Genomic DNA, 17,748 nt, shown 5'->3' on the forward strand with positions numbered 1-17,748 from the left:
ATATGCGGAAAGCAAAAAGGCTTTACTTTTTATATAGCTAGATCCATTTAACTTTTCATTTGCAATTTCTTTCATTGAATTTTTATCACTTTTTTAAACCCAAAAATAAGACATATATCTATATTTTATCATCCTTCATTTTTTATCAAAGTAATCACTGTACCTATCTTAAAATTTGAATAGCTCCTCTCCCATCTCAAAGAAATGTGTCATTGGTCAATCACTGTTTTTACTGAATCTATTTGAAATTATCTTTTACCATGGAAAAATACTTTAATGTTGTTTAATCAGGTGAAGGTATTCCTCCCCTTATCTTCAACTCCCTCTATATCCCTAACCTTCCTCCCTCCCAATTTTTATCTATACTTTTATTTTTTCAACATTTTATTATGAAACTTTTTCAAACATTCAGCAAAGTTGGAAAATGTTACAATGAACACCCCGTACCCACTCCTAGGTTCCACATTTAACATTTTACTGTACTTGCTTTATCACAAACCCATCCACTGATCTACCCACTCCTCTAGCCACCCATCAAGCCACCTGGTTTTTTGAAGCATTTCAAAGCACATCACAGACATTGTGTAGTTTTACATTGTTAATGTCAACACCATCCAAGTTCCAATCTGTAACTACATTTAACTTTTCTATCTTGTTTGCAGTTGGATTCTAGAGTTGAAAACCAGTTTATAATATTTATATGTTTGTGACAATTATCTGGTAAGTCTTACAGATACCTTCGTATTTTGAAAATGAAACAGCAAAATGTTGTCTGGGCATCTTTCTATGCAGACAGTGTTTGCCCAGGGGACAGCCCCGCTGTAGCTGACCACTCAGGGAGCAAATCAGTCCCCTGGGGAATCTCCAAACACAAAACTCCAGGGTCATTCCCTCAGGGCCTCCCTAAAGCAAACTTCACACTTTCGATCAGTGGGCTAGACTCTTGGTGCTAAGTGATCTGCCCAATGAAATCAAGGAAGAGATCTGGAAGGCAAGGAATCACCTGTTTGTATGAAGCTTTCCTTTTGCTCCTTCTGCTTTTAGCACCATGACTCAGTCTACACCTTCCATACCTGAAATCCGACTACCACTCATCCTTGGAGTCTTCCAGGATATGGCTCATCTCTCCGTTTGCCCTCTGAGCTTCAGCCTATTTCATCCTATATCCATCAGTCACCTCTGCTGAGTATCTCCCAGAAATGCGTTGGGACCTCTCATTCTGTGAGGGCCTTAGCTGCTTCCTTCATCATTGTGGGTCTATACATTTTTTTCCCCTCATTTTAATGGGGTCTCAAGATGGACAGGTATTAAATACATCATCATGTATCTATCATCGTTATCATCATTAACCTGGCAATTCTCATTCATTTTATAGCCTCCTTCCTATATTTAATTTGTGGCTTAATCCAGATTTCTCTTTATATGTTACTTATGATTTTATATGTATTTATCTATGTGTGCATGTGTGGTATTTGTGCCCTGGGCACATATCTCTCTGTGCCTTCAGCCAGTAGGTAGCATTTATCCAGAAATTCTCTGAGCTATGCCTCCCCATGCCATTGGCCAAAGGCTTCAAAATTCCATATGAAAGCACCAGAAGTTCTTGTTCTCAGAGTGGGAGAACCATCGAACATGGTTCCTGAGATGGAGGCCCAGGCTCCAGGGGCTCCTCGATCTTACCTTGGGTCTGAATGGGTCTCTACTAGGCCGTCTACTCACTTTAAAGGCGTGGAGGAGTCACAGAGGGCTGTTGGGAGCTCCACCAAGTGGTCCCCGCTGACGACTAACAAGGTGAGCTTCTTTAGGTTAAGCAAGGCATAGGGAAGGTAGGTGAGCTTGTTCTTGTATAGGAGAAAGGTCTGCAGTCCTTCTAGCCTAAGAAGATGTGAAAGGGATTAAAACTCAAGGGCTTAGCCTCACAGTTAAGAAAAGTGAATTACAGATAAATTCTAGTAGGCAATCCCTACTTAGTTTATTTTTTATATATGACCCGTATAAGAATAAGCTGGCTATACGATTTAAATAAAGTCATATTAGGTGACATGATTTGGGTTTTTTGTTTTTTAAGTTTTTACTGACTTAGTTGGCAATGGAAGATACAGATATAGCAGCAGGATAAGCAAATTACACAATATATAGTAGGCCATGATGGAACTTATAAAATCAGTGTATCTGCCATTCTATCTAGTATCTACTCTGTTCCCACAGGTAGATATGGGAAGAAATCATACTAGAATTGCAGTGAGAATAAACAAATTTTGGTAACATATTTCCTTTTGTGAGAACAGTTACTATTCTCTCATCATACTTTAACTTTAAAATATAAATAAACCTGCAGAGTGAAAACGAAATGAGCAAAAATACCGTCCAAATGTTTTACTCTGTTTTCCATTTTCTTCTAGCTCACTGCCTGCCTCTCTAGCTTTTCCTTTCACTCATCTGCAAAATTTACTGATCCCACAAAATATTTCACAAAGTTCCCCTTGTGTTTCAAACCAAAACAATTCCCACTTAGTCTCATAAGCCAGGAAAGCATCCATATACATCAAATGTCCCAGGAGTAGAGAAAGGTCGTATGAGATGGCATTCAGGACCAAGCCATTTTCAGTTCCTGTGTCCCAACAGCTTCCTATGCTACTTTATGATGAACACTATGGATTCCAGGAGTGCAGAAAGTTTGTTTCATTCACACTTTGAACTCAGCCCACTCTTGGGCCTGCCACACAGAAGCCTAGTAATACCGGCTGATTGATTGAATGAATGAAGCTATCATATATGACTCTGTATAATATTTTTTAAAAACGAAATAGCTGCAAGGATAGAACTTGAAAACCTTACTAAGCATGTCAATTTTGTTTGAAACATTATGTATAATAAAGCAATAAATGAACTAATAAAAATTATTCTGATATCCTATATAGAATGATATGTTTCTATTCCACACATTATTTACTTTTCTACTCCTGGGGAGTAAGGGAAAGCTAAAATTCCATTCTACTGAGGACTAAAGTAAAACAAAGATGTGTTCAAATTGTGTATATATATATATATATATACACATATACATGTGTATATATATTGTGTTTAAACTGTATATATATACACATATATATATATATACAGTTGACCCTTGAACAACATAGGTCTGAATTGTGGGAGTCCACCCATATGCAGATATTTTTCAACAGTAAATATTACAATATCGCATGGGTCTGTGGTTAGTTGAATCTGCAGATGAAGAGGAACCCCTGGTACAGAGACCAACAAGAAATTATATGCAGATTAAGTCCCTCGTTGTTCAAGGGTCAGCTGTATGTGAATATGTATGACGTAGACTGACAACTGTCTTATTCTATAAAGAACCAAACTAATTTCTCAGAAACAAGAAACCCTGGAAAATCAGTTGATCTTCAAAAACATTCATGTGTCAGGCATGTTTAAAATGTTAGTGACTAGTTCACATACCGCGCCTTCAGAATGCAAGTAGCTACCTGTCTATGTCTTGTGGCAGGTCATTCAAGTTATTGTTGCTGATATCCAACCACTGCAAATTAGACATCCGCAGGACACAGATCGGGACACTGGCAAACTTGTTTGCTGAGATATCTACGAATGAAACTTGCTTCAAATTACTTAACTAGGAAGGAATAACAAAATATTCTAATTACTTTTTAAATTTTTCATTTATTTTTTAAAACTTTTATTGGGGCAATCATTGATTTATTACAATGTTGTGTCTAACTACTTTTTAACAGTGGGAATTAAATTCAACTAATAATTTTTAGATTGACATCTCTTCCCAGAGGCATTTATATGAACATATGCAAAACAGATGAATATAGTATGTATTCTGAACACCTATTGTGTGTTCTTCACTGTGCTACTTTCTGGGGGGTGATAAGACTGAATAGCTCACAGTGGCTGCCCTTGAGGGGTTTATACTTTCATAAATGAGCAAGGTAAATTTATGCAGTAAGAACCAGTGTGAGGAAGTTTCCAATTTGCAACATTCAGTAACACAGAGAAAGGAGTGAGGTGAGGGTCAGGGGTCAGGAAAGAGGTCACAGAGAATGGAGTGTTTGAATTGGGTCCTGTGGTTCCTTGACAGGTGGAAAGGTTGGGGAGGAAACTCCGGGTGGGGAACAGCACGTGCAAAGCCAGAGAAGACAAAAAGTATAAGCCTCAAAGAGTAGTGCGACCTAGTGAAGCCTGTCTTAATGGGTTTTGGTCAATCTTCAGGAGACTCACACTTGAACTGGTAAAGAGGCATGGCAAATGATCAGAAATCTCAACTGTTATTCCGAAGGGCATGCCCAACAGGACTTACTTATGGAGTGGACATGGGGCACGGGAGCAAGAGAGGTCAAAGGTGAGTTGGCTTTGCCACCAGCCTGCACATCTGAAAGGACTGGGCCTCTCTGTAAAAATGGGAGGACTGGGGAACGAGAAGCTTGTGGGAGAACTTTAAGCCCTGGCTGTGCCCCCTCACCAGGACCATCCCTCGGCATTTCCTGGGTCACACAGGTGCTAAGAGTGGAAGCAGCCACTCCCTCTCTCTCACCCAGACGTTTCCAGGAAAGAAGAAGAATACGCCTTCCAGGACTAGACAGATTCAGTGGCCAGGGCCTTGTCAGAGCCTCACCAGTGACACTATTTTTAGCCTATTCATTAGCAGCAGGATTTGTGAGATCCCTATTGCTCTTCAAGCACAAGAAGCCTGTTGAGTCTTATTTAACAACAAAAACTATTGACTTTCATCTGTTCTATCAGAAAATAATTTAAAATCATTTCCCCAATGAATACAGACAAAAAAGAAACAAATGGATATATTTTAATTAATGGACTTCTCGAATCATATCTCTGGACTGCTTTACTTATCTGCATCTAAATTTTTAAAAATTTTATCCACTTTATTTCCACTTTATTTATCCACTTTATTTCCAATTGTTACCATTTTTTTTCTCCATTATGGATAAACAAGTTGGGATCTGCATTATGGATATATTAAGTAGATATTAGATAAAAATACCTTGCATGAAAATAGGATTTATTTTGCCTAGTTTCCTTTTGATAGCAGCTCTGAAATTAAATTTGGGTTCTAGCCAAGTGTAAGCATGTTTCTTTTTTTTTTTTTAAAGCACGTTTCTAAAGACTTCATATTAGCAGGTTTACGATGATTAAAATGTCATGAAAATGTGACTTAAGTAAAGATGGATTTCATCTTCTGACCATTCCAGGTCATAAACCAAGTAAAAGTAAATCACCATGCAGAAATGTTTCTTTCTTACTTCAAAAGGGAGCTCGGTTAATTCTAGATTTCCAGAACAATCCAATTTCTCTAGATTTTCACAGTCTCCCAGTTCTGGAGGAATGCTCTTCAGACGGTTGAAACTCACGTTGAGTTCCTTGAGGTTCTTCAAGCAACCTGTTAGAAAAAAATCAACAGGCATGGTGCAGGTTCATTAAGGTCTTTTAAGGACAAAAAGCAAAATGAAGATGTAAAACATTTGTATAAATGATGGTGGTGAAGGCATGAAATATAATTTTGCGTTTGTTTTCTAAGCACTCTGATTAAATGTCCGCTCATCTTTTATCCTGAGCATTTTGGTCATAGATCAGAGCATTTTTTGCTTATTTTTTTTTTATCCTTTGTAAAACTATAGGCAAGGGTGACGTGGGGGGGCTTTCTTCTACATAGACTGAGTCAGGGCCCAAAACCCACAGAGTGCAACCCTCTCTGAAATCATATGATGAATGAAGTAACAGGCAATGGCTTTGATGTGTCCAGTTCATAGGGGCAAACTCTGATGGGAGGCAAGTTAAGTATTGAAATACACACAAAGCTCAATGTACACGATAAATGACTTCAACAAGGAGACTGTTCATAGGCTGCATGAAATTCATTTATCTTTTGCTTCATATTTGCATTTATTAATTATGAGTTATTGTGCTTCCTAAAGAATATGTGTCCTTTTAAAAAGCCTAAATCCCGTTCACAGGCAGGAAGCGAACACACTAAGAATATCAGGCAATAACAGATTGATGGAGAAACACCGCATTCCACTTCTGCCTTGATTGACTAAACATATGACCAATTTCAAATCAGAAACCAGTACAAGAGTAAATATATTTAATATTCCAAAAATCATGTCATGCATGATCTAAAGCATTACTTTAACATTCTTAATCTAATTTTAAAAGTTAGAAAACCAAAAGTATTTTTTACTTTTGCAGAGCAGGCACTCAAAATACAAAATTTCCTGCCATTTTATAAATGAGAAAGGGAAACAAAGAAAGACAGTATATTGGAGGTAGGGCCACTTCTGAGTCAGTTTTTGTGGTCTCACTGTTAGAAGATGATGACGATGTTGTGCAAATCAGTGGCCCCTCTAACTTACCCACCTGGCATACGCTGCAACTGTAACCTTATAGTCAGGTGTTGGTGTCAAAGTAGCAGGATGGATGGGGGCTAATATAAAGTAACAAAAAACTATTTCTCTCATGGGGAGGGCTGGGGAGCGTGTGATCAGACTAATGCTCTCCGTAGGCCCAGCTTCTGTAAGACAGGGTCACACTGCACAAACCGTCTTTAGTTTAAATAAGTGAAGTTAAGATTGGCACAGATTGTGTGACTGTTCTAATCTGTCTAGTCTCCAGATTCAGGAGAGTAAACTTATCTATTAAAGAGTTACCTGATCTGGTTGGTGGAGGCCTTTGCTCCAGTACATTAAGGACACATTTATACCAACCATACATTCATTTATCACAAGAGGATGCAAAGAGAAGATGAGGTAACTGGAGAGAAAGCTGTATACAAGTTCCTTCTAGCTAGAGCAAAGAAAAAGTAGTAGCTTTGGAAAGTCTACCTCAGATATAACATTTTAATAATTTACAGACATAAAGAAATTGTATATGTTTGTATTCACATTGTTGTTCTCCTTGCCACTTTTTTTCATGATGCCTGATCTCATTATACAAACACTATTTTTCCTTTCTCAACATCCTGGTAAGAACTTGGCATTATTCATCTGAGATGAACTCAGTAGTCCCCATCAGCGGTAGTGAACAGCATTATCGTCAAGCACCATGAGCTTGAGGTTCCAGGAAAAAACAGCTTTTCAGTGTGACAAGGGTCCCAAGTCATAAAAACCAAAATAAAACTTTTAAGGCACGCTATGGTGTGAAAATTCATATGTTGAAATCCTAATGCCCAAAGGTGATGTTATTAGTAGGTGGGGTCTTTGGGAGCTAATTATGTTTGGGTAAGATCATGAGGGTGGAGCTCCATGAGGGATCCATGGTCTTGTAGAAAAGATCCCACAGAGCTCCCTGGCCCCTTCGACCACATGAGGATTCAGTAAGAAGTGTGCAACCCAGAAAAAGTCCCTCCATCCACCATGCTGGCACTCCGATCTCAGACTCAAGAACTGTAAGCAAAAAAAAAATTATTTTGTTTATAAACCACCCAGTCTGTTTTTTCTTATAGCAGTCTGAATGGACTAAGACAGGCATCATAGCTCCAGCATATTATATTTCTAAGAGCTAATGAGTCTATCCTTTCCTGCAATGTTCTAGGATCTTTTCCAACTGAAATGAAATCTCCCTACTTATACAGCCCATTCTCCCAGGGCCCTCAGACCTAATTTCCAGTGAGCAGAATATAATCCAATTGGGGTATAATTTGTTGTCCAGAGGCTTCTAGCTTCTAGAGCCCAAAGAAAGCCTTAAGGAATTTACATACTTTAAATTAGTTGAGTAAACAGTTTTAAACTACTTCAATAATTAGCTATTTTAAACCCATTTAATGATAATTCCTCAGAGTTAAGAGGCCCACTAACTGTCATGCTTAATTCCTTGATGTCAAATGTCAGAAATAATTGTCCTGATAATGAGAAACAGGATACCCCATTTGGTGACCACTCCCCCTCACCCCCTCTGCTCAGCCAATGCTCAGTTGTTTTCTAAGACAGCTCTGTAAGAGATCCAGTTCCAACTCCTTTACAAAAGACAGCCTTTCAACATAAACGAGCTAAAAAACAAAAACAAAAAAACCACAACTCTTCAGTCCTCTTTCTGGCCTATCACATTCTGTTGATTTTTTTTTTTTTTAATTTATCTCTAGTGTGTAAGGAGTTATACCTACTCCACCAGGAAAAGACCATGTCTTGAATTAGTATATGTTTAGTTCTTTTCAGCACATTTGGAATGATTTGTCCTAAATGTCCACAATAATTGTGTTTGAAAAGAAGATGTATTCCAAACACTCCAAGTTAATAACTCAACTAGCATCTAAGAAGCAAGCAAGCAATAGAAAATAACTCCCTAGAATAAAACAAGAGGCTAGTTACATTGCCTAAATGATTCCAAGACTCTCTTTTTATTATTTGACCCTTACTTTTCTTTTTTTTTGACCCTTACTTTTCTTATGAATGCCCTATGTAATGATAAAAATTTTATACTCACCCATCACAAGAATCTTCAAACTAGGGATATGATCTTTTCTCAGCCACGTGAGGAGAATTTTTGTGACTCTGCCAAAGTCACAGGTATATTTGGCTGAATTATATTCAGTTGACTTGAAATAGACTTGAAGTTACAAGTTGGATATGATATTTATGTATGACTTATATCCAGTATAGAATGTGTAAAGTTTCTGAGATTTCTTTCCCCTCCCCTCCCACAGTGTTTTTGACATGCAGAAACACTCAACTAGGGAATTTTAAAGGTGGCAAATATTATTTTAAAAATCACCTAGTCTGACCCCTTATCCTATAAAGGAGGATACTAAGATGCAAAAAAATGAAAGTATTTGCCCAAGTTACTCAGTCTAGAATTGTATCTATCTTTAGAATCTTAGATCAAGTATCCAATTACTTAGTTTAAATGTAAAATACTTAAAGAACAAGTTAAATAAAGCATACCATAATCATCACTCAGCCATTAGGGAGAGTGAGGAAGGATAGGATATTCTGATATTGAAAAAAAAATTTATGTAATGGTAACAATGATGATGATGATGATGAGAGGGGTGAAGTGAAAGTCACTCGGTCGTGTCTGACTCTTTGTGACCCCATGGACTATACAGTTCATGGAATTCTCCAGGCCAGAATACTGGAGTGGGTAGCCGTTCCCTTCTCCAGGGGATCTTCCCAATCCAGGGATCGAACCTAGGTCTCCTGCATTGCAGGTGGATTCTTTACCAGCTGAGCCACCAGAGAAGCTTGATGATAGTGGCGGTGGCTAGCAAATGTGGAGGGCTTATCTGTTCTAAATGCTTTCTTTGTATTAACTATTTAATCCTTACAACAACCTTGTGAAGTAGATATTATTATTATCACCATTTTACAGATAGAGAAACTGAAAACCAGTGAGTGACCTGCCTAAGGTGACCTTCCAGTAAGTGAAAGACCCAATCAGCCTGACCCTAGAGACCATCCCCATCTTCATGGTATGATAAGGGAAAACAAGGCTTAGGCTGGAGAACATGGTGTAAGCTCTTCTATGGAAGTATGTTTAGTGTGCATATATGTTAACATAAGCATACATATAAATATATTTAACAGGCATATACTTTAATATATATTAATAAATATGGCTACAGTGTAGAGCTCTAAAAGAACATTGGATATGTGTATAATTTTGATACCCAGGAAACAATCCTTGCTGAGAGAGTTGACTTTACATTTTATGTCTTTCTAGAATGTTTCATTATTTTACCCTGCTCGTGACAGAGGTTTATGGGGATGATATGTCTCCAGAAAGACATGAGTGTCTTAGAAGAATCATAACAACTATGTGCCCAGAACAGCCATGTGCTTCACACATGAAAGAAAGAGAAGCAGTGACGATCATTATCATGGACTTCACTGACAGTGAAGCGAGTGAACAACGGAATGACTGAAAAGAAAGAATCTGGACCAAAATAATACCATAAGCTAAACTAAACTCATCAGTGGACTAATATGTGGCAACAATATATTGTATCTTATATTTATAATAAATACATTATTGCATGTTTGTATTTCTAAAGCTAAAAGAAAAAGAACAAAAAGTTTCTAAACACAGCGCTGCTCACTCTGCCATTTCTAAGGAAGTGGCAGATGTCAGCACTGCTGAGTTGCGCAGGGAGAGCCTGGCATCACCGCCTAGAGGGGACACTGTGAACCAGCATCTCTGGAGACACGTGAAACAGCCCTGCCCATCGACGTCCTGGAGCAGCAGGAGAAGGAAGAGTTCTCCGTGTCACCTGCTTCCCAGACAAGGGGCCTGAAGGTTCCAGCTAAGGAACATACCGATTTCAGCTGGAAGACGGGAGATCTGGTTTTTTGGCAGATCCAGAATCCTCATGGCTTGAAACAGTTCTATATACTTAGGAATGATTTGAATCAGAGTATTGCTGATGTGCCATTCTTTCAGATGCGTCTGCTCCTTCAAAGAATCTGGGAACTCCTAGAACAGAAGGGAACCCATAGGTCAGAACTAGCTCCTCCCTGCGTAGGAGTTCAGAGGCAGAATGCATGAAGCCAAGGAAAACACGCACTTGTTCCAAAACCCAGAGGAGAGAGAGCCTGGGTCAGAGCATTAGCCTAAACTGACTTAGCAAGGACGCACGCACGCCAGCTCTGCAGACATTCCAAAGAGAAAGCAAGATGCTGTGGCTGTCAGTAACTCCACAGCAGCAGATGAGCCCAATTTCAAAAGGGCCATGAATTCATATTATTAAAATCAAATGCCGACTGGACACTGATAACCAGGCTCCCACCCCAAGCCACATACATATTATTTATTTACCACATACGGATTTAACATTGTCTAAAAATAAAATCTGGCCACGACTTAGATTTTAAAATGTGTGCTCCATGTCCCTTCCTCTGTACTACTAATATTTGCTTTTTAAAATATCTGATAAAGACTTAATATTTGCTGTGCCAAATTTCTAAATTTTTTTTTGAGTCTTTAACAGGATAAGAGCCGAGATGGTCAGTGGGGAGACCTGGATGCTGAGCCACATCTCAAAGGCACTCCTTTTCTGGCCCTCACTTCTGAAATGACAGAGAGCAACTCAGCTGTATCCAGGATCTTCCCTGCCTCAAGTGTTCTGGGATAAAATCATCAAGGTATTAAGAAATGTCTTAGACCTTAGAGGGGCTATTTGGCCAGCTGAATTTCAATTCATAGGCTTATGAGCCCCCACTTCAACAAGCTGTGCTGTGCATTGAGGGACATGCATGTCCCCTGACCTCACAGAGCTGACCACAGCGCAATATCAGCAGAGTGGGGCAGGAATGAACCGGGGAGAGGTGGGGCGGGGTGGAGGCAGCAATCAGACCGCCCACAGTGACCCTTTGCTTGGTACCTGTACTTGGAATGGGCTTTAGGATCACTGCTGTTGGATTTATGGATTAAGCTTGTAACTTACAGAAGTCCTTTCATCTTTAATATGCTTTCACAGTAACAGTGCTGTAAAATAGGCATGATTGAGGCCCATTTTAAAGAAGAAAACTGAGGGCTTCCCTGGTAGCTCAGTGGTAAAGAATCTGTCTGCCAATGCAAGAGACAGGGGTTCGATCCCTGATCCGGGAAGATCCCACATGACGGAGCAACTAAGCCCATGCACCACGACTGTTGAGCCTGTGCTCTAGAGCCTGAGAGCCGCAACTACTGAGGCCTGTGCTTCCGAGAGCCCGCACTCTGCAACGAGAAGCCACTGCAATGGGAAGCCCGTGCACCGCAACCAGAGAGTAGCCCCTGCTCACCGCAGCTAGAAAAAAGCCCAAGAAGCGATGAAGACTCAGCACAGCCAAAAAATTAATTAATTATTAAAAATAAATAAACGAGGAACATTGAAATCCAAAGACATTTAAATGGGTTACTTAGGGTACGTTCCAGCTACGTAGTTTCAGGAACTAGGACAAAATGAAAATGCAAGCCCCTTCTAAAAATTATTAAGAATTTCAAGATGGAGATGGCAGAGCATTAAATCAAGCCCAGGGCCCTTCCCAGCATAGGGCCCTGTGTAACTGACCCCAGCACACAAGTCTGGCAATCCCATCTCAGCACCTCCTCATCCTGATCCGAATGCCACCCACTCCAGACCAGACGGTTTCCTTCTGCAGCTCAGACAAGATAGGAGCTGGGGCGTCAGGAAGCTGACCCCAGGTCATAACAACGCTCTCTTTCTTGAAGTTTCAATGGTCAAGTGCATCATAAATAACTTTTCTCACATTGTTCTTCTAACAACAACATTCTTGCAAAAGTTACAATGCCTTCTAAAATTATATCCACAACCATTTTTAATAACATGGGGAAAATCTTAAGATAGCACATTAAATTAAAAAAAAAGGAACAGGGTGAAGATGGCAGGTTGAACACACATATACTTTTGCTCCTCTCTATGAAAAAAGACAGTAAAAGAATTCCTTTTTGAAGGCATAAACGTTACAAGAGGGCAAAAAGAGAAGAAAGGCAGTAGCAACAAAGTCTTGGTAGCTAGAAAGCTGGAAGATGGTAACGCAGCACCCCCTGACCCGCTCAGTTTTAGGCCAGCAGCAGCAGGAACGATAAGACACAACCTGAACTTCTCCCCAGACGCCCTCGAAGCTTGGAAAGTGGAGGAGCCAGGGAGTGCGGAGGTGAGGGAGGAAGGCAGGGCTGAAAGGAGGAGGTCAGGTTCAAAGTCTAGGACCAGATCTCGGCCCCTATCCACGGCACAGAGCTACTGCCCCTGTAGGAGACTGAGGCTTATCCACTGGAGGGTTAACCAGAGTCCCTGGACTGGGGACCTTCAGGCACATCTAGTGGGGGAGGCAGCAACCACAGGGTGAGTGATGGATGCCAAGACTCCGCCCCCAGCCCTCCTCTCTCCAGGGCACAGCCTGCCAGGCCTGTCCCTGCCCGGAGAGAGTATTCTCTCTGTGGGCTCTCACCAGCTGCAAACAAATCATAAATATGTACTCCTGGGGCGGCGGTGGAGGGGAGCACACTGGTGATATGGGGGCTCCCTCAAAACACAAAGCCCCCACTTGACACAGGACCTTCCAATTAGTTTCTCAGTGCTCCCAACACCCCGTGTCTCCAGAGCTCCCAGACAGTCCCAGATGCCAGACCAAACAAAACACCCTAAAAGAGGAGACCCTGAAAGATGGAAACTGCCTCCAAAAAAGCTATCAATCCCAAGATAAATAAGAAAAGTCCCCATGACATGAAAAGAGGACAAAATTTTTAAAGGCCAACTTAAAGAGTTACGTATAAAAGTAGAAAAATAAAGCCACATCACAGGATTCGTTCATTTACAAAACAAATAGCTCTTGGACATTAAAAACTTGATAGTACAGAGAACAGCACAGGTATAGTACAGGGCACTCTGCTCCGTGTTACATGGCAGCCTGGATGAGAGGGTAGGGTGGGGGCGAATGCATACAAGTATGTGTGTGGCTGGGTCCCTTCGCCGTTCACCTGAAACTATCATAACTTGGTCAATTGCCTGCACTTCAATACAAAACAAAAAGTTTTCTTAAAAAACCTGATAGTAGAAGTGAAATTTTCCATTGAAAAGTTGTTCAATAAAATTGGGGGCAATCTCCCTGAGAGAACAGAGCCCAGGGCCTGGGTGCCTCCAGCTCACAAGGAATGACTTAGCCCCCCTAGCTCCAACTCCAAACAAGCACCCAAAGCCACAGATCACGGCCCCACAGCCAGCTCTCAGGGACTCCACCCAGTTCCCAAAGCCCCAGAAGCTCCTCTGCCCTGTCCATCCCATGCTGGCCTCCTGCAGGGACCAGGCCTGCTGCCTGGAGTGATGCTAGAGGCCAGAACTCCCTCGCTGCCAGGAGCACTCTAATACTCATGGCGAAAATCCCTTAATGGAGCTTTTCACTCCTTATGTAGAGGCAAGACTGAAGCACAAATCTCTCTGGGGAGGGAAAACAGCAACTGAAATTCATACTGATGAAGGTTGAAGGCCCCAGAGTCTCTCCCGGGGTGAGTACAGTGAGGATAGGGTACCAGCTCAGGGAACAGAGGGGAGGGGACGGAAAGACTGTAAGTAATGAAGACACTGTCCACAGGGTTCACCCTGGAGTCTCCTGAGCCGCCTGGCTCGTAACCTATCCCCTTACCACACCAGGCACTCACTAAATGCTCTGTAAAGTGGTTTTCCAAAGGTGCTGTGAGACGAGAAGACTCAGCAGATTCCCCGGAGGGGCTGGGATCAGGTCTGATGATGGTACAAGAGAATGATTTATCTGTGATATCTAATTAGAAATCCAGACAGGCCCTCCTTCTTGCCCCAGAAAAGGCGGCACTGATCTCAGTGATGGGGATGCAGGAGAAAGGCCACTGAAGAGGCTTCAGCCATAGTCTCTCCCATTTTTATAGGGACGTGTCGCTAATGGGTCAGTGTCACAGAGTATCTGCTCATTTAACCCTCACAGGGGCCCTCAGAGGGGGTCAAGGCAAGTAGCAGCACCATTTGACAGAGAAGGAGGTAAAAATGCATGCGAAGTGGAGTGAACTGCCTCAGGTCACGGGGCCAGTAAAGGTCACCCCCCAAATGCTCAGTTTCCTGGTCCAGAGGCCTTTCGGCCACAAAAAGATGGAGGGCGGGTCCAGAGAAGCCTGTCCCACTGAAGGGAAGACATTCTGAGCTCATTCCCCACCCCATGCACACCCACACCAGGTGCTGCCTCAACCAGGAACTGTCAGACCACAGGCAGCCTCTCCAAGCCAAGCAGCAACCTGGGGGGAGTGGAAGCAGGAAGGACCCATACACACGAGGAAAGAAAGAGAAGACATCTCTTCCCTGGCCTCAGAATCTCAGAGAAAATCTGGCTGCAAAATTCCTTTGCATCCCTGCCCTCTGTGACAAGTCAGCGAAGTCAGAGGAGTGTTAGGCAGGTTGCATGCTCAGGGTTTTTTTTTTTTTTTTTTAAAAGGCAAAGAGTTATTTTTTAATGTCAGTGGGTTGGCAGAATCAGGCATTTTAAAGACCTGGGCCAGCCTGGGGAGCCGCTGGGGGCCCAGTCCCTCACAGAGAGACCCAAGGGGATCCCGCTGCTCTTTTCAGGACTATACAGTCGTTCGCCGCAGAAAATATGCAGGAACTCCGCTTACAGCGGGTAAGGGATCCTCCGCATCCAGAGAAAATCTCTCTCAAGACAAGAGCGCGCGCTGGACCAAGGTCAATGCCCTGAGCTCAGCCTAAGCAGCAGACGGCCGCAGCGCGGCACCCAGCCTCCAGTTGTTGCGGGGACAGGGGCGCGTGGACTCACCTTCCAGTGATCGCCGGAAAGTTCAAACACAAACTCACTGCTCCGTTTGTCTCTCTCCTTGGAAAGCGCGCTCTGCGCAGCGAGAGAGCGCCTTTCGATCCGTTCCAGCAGCCTCACGCTGGTGTCTACGAAGCCGTTCTTGCAGTACTCGGCCTGGGGAATGCCTTTCCTCCGGCACTCGGCCACGAAGTTCCACTCCTCCTTTATCCTAAAACGGGATAGCAGAGGTCGCGGTCACCTGCCTGGAGAAGCCGGGCAGGCCACCTGGGCGCATGCGCAGTCCTTCTCATCACCTGCAGTCTCCCAACAGCCGGAGACTAGCCCTCCCCTCCACTTCCGCCCCCTCTCCCCGCCCTCCTTCCTTGTTTCCTCCGCAGTGGGGGATCTGGAGGTGGGAAGTGGGTAGGAATCTTAAACCTTCAGAGTTGTGAATTATCAGCAAATCTGACTTAAAAATACAAGAGTTACCCGGCTGAAATTTTTACCAAAATTACCTATTCCTTCAATTAATTACAATATCCTTTGATATTATAAGGTGCCAACCCAAAATTTTTTTAAATGCAACTATTAAAAATTCAGGAATTTGCTGATATTTCAGGAGCCATCAACCCAGGTGGCGCTAGTGGTAAAGAACCTGACTTAAGAGACCAAGGTTTGATCCTCAGGGTTGGGAAGATCCCCTGGAGAAGGGCATGGCAACCCATTCCAGTATTCTTGCCTGGAGAATACCATGGAGCCTGGTGGGCTGCAGTCCATAGGGTCGCACAGAGTCAGACACTATTCAAGAGACTTAGCACGCACACAGGAGTGTATGGATAGAAATATACAGACAGCCCCAGTTTATAAAATATAACTTTAGAAGGTCTACCACCAGCCACCTTGGGAAACTTCACTCCTACAGATGAAGCTGTTATTCATAAACCCCAGTTTGAGTCAGACACTGGAGTGGCCCAGGACTCCTCAGCCTCCCCATTACTCCCAGTACCTTCTCGTTGCTACCTCCATAAAGTGAAAGTCCCTCAGTCGTGTCCGACTCTTTACACCCCATGGACTATACAGTCCATGGAATTCTCTAGGCCAGAATACTTCTCTAGCCTATCATTTTATAGTTTTCTTCTTCCTCCAGCTTGGTCATAAGCTCCATGATGATGGACTACATCTCACTGCCCTTCTGAGGCCCACGTGGCCATTAGAACAGTATTGTGCACCTGGCAGAGGGCGGGGGTCTTTCTCCATTTAGAGATTGGATATCTGCTTGGAGCATTTAATAGGTTAACCTAGAGTGTGATACAAAACAAGTATTGTTGTGCTTGTCCTTCAAATCTATCACACAGAGACACTGTCTCAAAATAAGTAGCCTGCCTTGGATTGGAACTTGGTGCAAAAAACATTCAGGAAGGCATCTGGGCCCTTCTTAGCCCAACTTAGGGACTTGGTGGCAGGTGGGGTCCCGGGTTTAAAAAGGGGGCTGTTTCAGAAACAGGCTGCGACTGCAGCCCTGGTCTCTGCATGACCCAAAGCAACACAAATGCTGAGTGAACAAACAAACAAAAACCCTGTAGCAGAGGGTCAGTCCTAGCGTGGAAACTCTCAAGTGGTATCCTGAAGGAGAAATGCACTAGAATCATAGTTGGCCCTGGGGTCTCAGGCAAGCCCAGGAGCCAAGTGCTGAGGAGGGGCAGGAACAGAGCAAAGAGTCTGGCATGGGAACATCTCTGAGGGCAGGGCTTTTCCCTAACTACCAAACACTGCCAATTGTAAGAAAAAAAAAAAAAAGGAAGGCTCAGGAAAGCAAGAGACTGGTAGATATCTTTTTGGAATGCCAGAGCCCTGGTGGATTTTATCCAATCCTACAGGGGTATGCACCTTTGTTGTTGACTAGGCTAAGCTATTTTACAACTCGGCAGGGACTGACGTCAACATGTAGAAAATTGATAGCGATATAGATCATCCTTGTCTGAAGACATTCTCGTCTCTTGGCATTTAATACATCCAAATGCTGACAAGGCCCAATTATATCATTCCAGCCAAGGCATCCTCAGTGAATCCAGCCTCCTTGCCTCCCAACAGCTCCACGTGAATAAGTAAAAGGCATCCCAAAGTTGACAAGTTCCAACCCAAACTCCTGATCTCCACCTTCAAAACTTGCTTCTTTCTCCATTTTAGTAAAAAGACTTCCCAGGTGCTCTGACCCCAAAGCTCAGGATCATCTTTGACTCTGTGCTTTCTTTCATATCTCACATCAAGCCCATCAGCAAATAAGGTCATTTTTACCAGAATCTGGTCACTCTTCACCATCTTAACTGCTCCCATCCTGGTCCCAAGTCACCAGCATCTTTAAGCAGCGAGCACTCTTGCCTCCCAACAGTCTACATTCATCCAGCATTTCGAGTAGACCTGTGACAGTGTCAGTCACACCACGTCATGCCGCTGCCCACACCTCTCACTGGTTTCTCATTTCACCCAATAAAGCAGTTGT

General features: G+C 42.6%; 1 protein-coding gene across 2 annotated transcripts in view; it reads right to left on the reverse strand.

The window, feature by feature from the left end:
- LRRC2 (leucine rich repeat containing 2) overlaps window positions 1–17,748 on the reverse strand; it is a 36,466-nt gene that overhangs the window by 5,911 nt on the left and 12,807 nt on the right. For both annotated transcript variants that reach the window (XM_020916122.2, XM_020916123.2), the window contains exons 3-7: window positions 15,270–15,477; window positions 10,293–10,449; window positions 5,289–5,425; window positions 3,492–3,637; window positions 1,720–1,875 (exon numbers count right to left, since the gene is read on the reverse strand). In XM_020916122.2, coding sequence (XP_020771781.1) covers window positions 1,720–1,875; window positions 3,492–3,637; window positions 5,289–5,425; window positions 10,293–10,449; window positions 15,270–15,477 — 804 coding nt within the window. The remainder of the gene's footprint in view (window positions 1–1,719; window positions 1,876–3,491; window positions 3,638–5,288; window positions 5,426–10,292; window positions 10,450–15,269; window positions 15,478–17,748) is intronic.

Source organism: Odocoileus virginianus, unplaced genomic scaffold (assembly GCF_023699985.2).
Source record: "Odocoileus virginianus isolate 20LAN1187 ecotype Illinois unplaced genomic scaffold, Ovbor_1.2 Unplaced_Contig_2, whole genome shotgun sequence".
Taxonomy (NCBI): domain Eukaryota; kingdom Metazoa; phylum Chordata; class Mammalia; order Artiodactyla; family Cervidae; genus Odocoileus; species Odocoileus virginianus.